This window comes from Monoraphidium neglectum (genome assembly GCF_000611645.1).
Source record: "Monoraphidium neglectum strain SAG 48.87 unplaced genomic scaffold scaffold03832, whole genome shotgun sequence".
Lineage (NCBI taxonomy): Eukaryota > Viridiplantae > Chlorophyta > Chlorophyceae > Sphaeropleales > Selenastraceae > Monoraphidium > Monoraphidium neglectum.
The window spans coordinates 1-1589 of record NW_014009797.1 but is presented as its reverse complement, the minus strand read 5'-3'; the positions used below and the strand labels follow the sequence as shown (position 1 = coordinate 1589).

The 1589-nt window shown below is 67.8% G+C and overlaps 1 protein-coding gene across 1 annotated transcript; it reads right to left on the bottom strand.

Moving 5' to 3' along the window:
* Positions 1-1181: 1181 nt before the first annotated feature.
* On the bottom strand, positions 1182-1337 carry MNEG_13446 (hypothetical protein; the record flags this gene model as incomplete). Its single annotated transcript, XM_014038080.1, has 1 exon — positions 1182-1337. A coding segment is annotated over one exon (156 nt), but the record flags the coding sequence as incomplete, so codon positions are not given.
* Between the last annotated feature and the right edge of the window lie 252 nt (positions 1338-1589).

Genomic DNA, 1589 nt, shown 5'->3' with positions numbered 1-1589 from the left:
TCCTGCTGCTTTGGAAAAGGACGCTAGCAAGCTCGCTCAAAGCCAGGGGGGAAGCTGGAAGCCCAGTGCTAGCGCCTTGTTACAAGCAAGAAAGCGGCGCGGCGCTCAGGCGCCGCCGCCGTGGATTGCACTCCCGAGCTGGTGCTCCAAATGCAGCCGAGGGTTGAGGTTTGTCCTGCTGATGGGGTCAACAAAGCCGCGAAGCGCTGACGGGCACTCTGGAAGGCGGCGTCAATCCGCGCGCGGCGGTGCCGCACATTGCACGGCAGCAGCCGCAAGCCGTGCTGTCCCTGTGCCCGATAGATGCTGAAGCACGTGATCAAGCGCAGTGCGTTCCCCCCTAGTAAGAAGCAAAACCGTGCTCCGCCCCCGCCCCACCAGATGCAGCCTCCTGCCTGCGCTAAAAACCTGCTGACCCACACACCTGAGTTTGATGCCGCAAACCCCATTGCAATGCTGTGCATGGCGCGAGGCGCCCCGCCATTCGCTTGGTGCAAGCCATGTGGGCACGCATGGGTGCGCGTGCGGGGCTCACCGCAGCCGGCGTTGTCAGCCGGCCTGCCGGCAGTTTGCCGCTGCTGTTTGTGCATAAGCCGCCAGGGCCCGTGTGCCCCTAACGAGCCGACATATTAGCAGTCCTCGCCGCGTCAGCCTCGGCGCCATTCTCAAACCGCCGCCGCCAGCCGGGCACGCGCGGCGGGGCGGGGCGGGGCGAAGCGCGGCGCGGCGCGGGTGCGGTTGTGCACGCGCGCCGCGCCCCAATCGGTCGTGCCGCGCCCCGGCCCGCCCCAGAAAGGATTTTCATAATAAGGAAGGGCTCCAAGTTTTGAACCAAACAGCCGGCCCGGCGCCCAGGGCTTGGCCATGGCGGCGAAGTCGCCGCCTCGGGCTGCGCACGTCGATGCGGCAGACTCAAAAGCGGCACTCGCAGCGGCGCGTGCCTGCCGCCCTCTCCTCCCCCCATCCTGTGGCCCAAGCCAACCTGCTTCGCCGCGTTGCCGCCGGCATCCCAGGTGCCAAGCGCGCCGCCACCGACCGACGACCGCGGTGGCCGCCGCCGGCCTCCTCCCTCCTCCCTCCTCCGGCCCCAGACACGGAGCGGCCCGCCGCCCCCTGTGTGCCTCGGCCCCCGCTGCGGCGGGCGGCCGCACGCCCTCGCGCCCGCGGGGCGGCCGCTGCGCTCAGAATGGCGGGTACCCCAGCTTGGCCATGACCTCCCTCTTGTAGTGGGCGGTGAAGAGCGCCTGCCTGTGCTGCAGAATGTAGCGGCTCATGCGGAACTGGTCCAGGCCAAACTGGCGGAACAGGCGGCCCAGGGCGTGGCGCTGCTTCTTGACCTGCGAATGGGTGTTTGTGTGCGTGTGCGTGTGCGTGTGCGTGTGTGTGTGTGTGTGTGTGTGTGTGTGTGTGTGTTGGGGGAGGAGGGGTTGAGGACAAAGCAAAGGGGTTGTGCGTTGCTGTCCGGGCCTTGCAGGGGCCGGGTGTGGAGGGCGAGAGGGAGGCCAGCAGGGGCAGATGCGACGCTGGTTGCCTCAGACCTGTTTGGCTTCTTGGCTTGGACGTCCGAGCGCCCTTCCTCATACCAATCC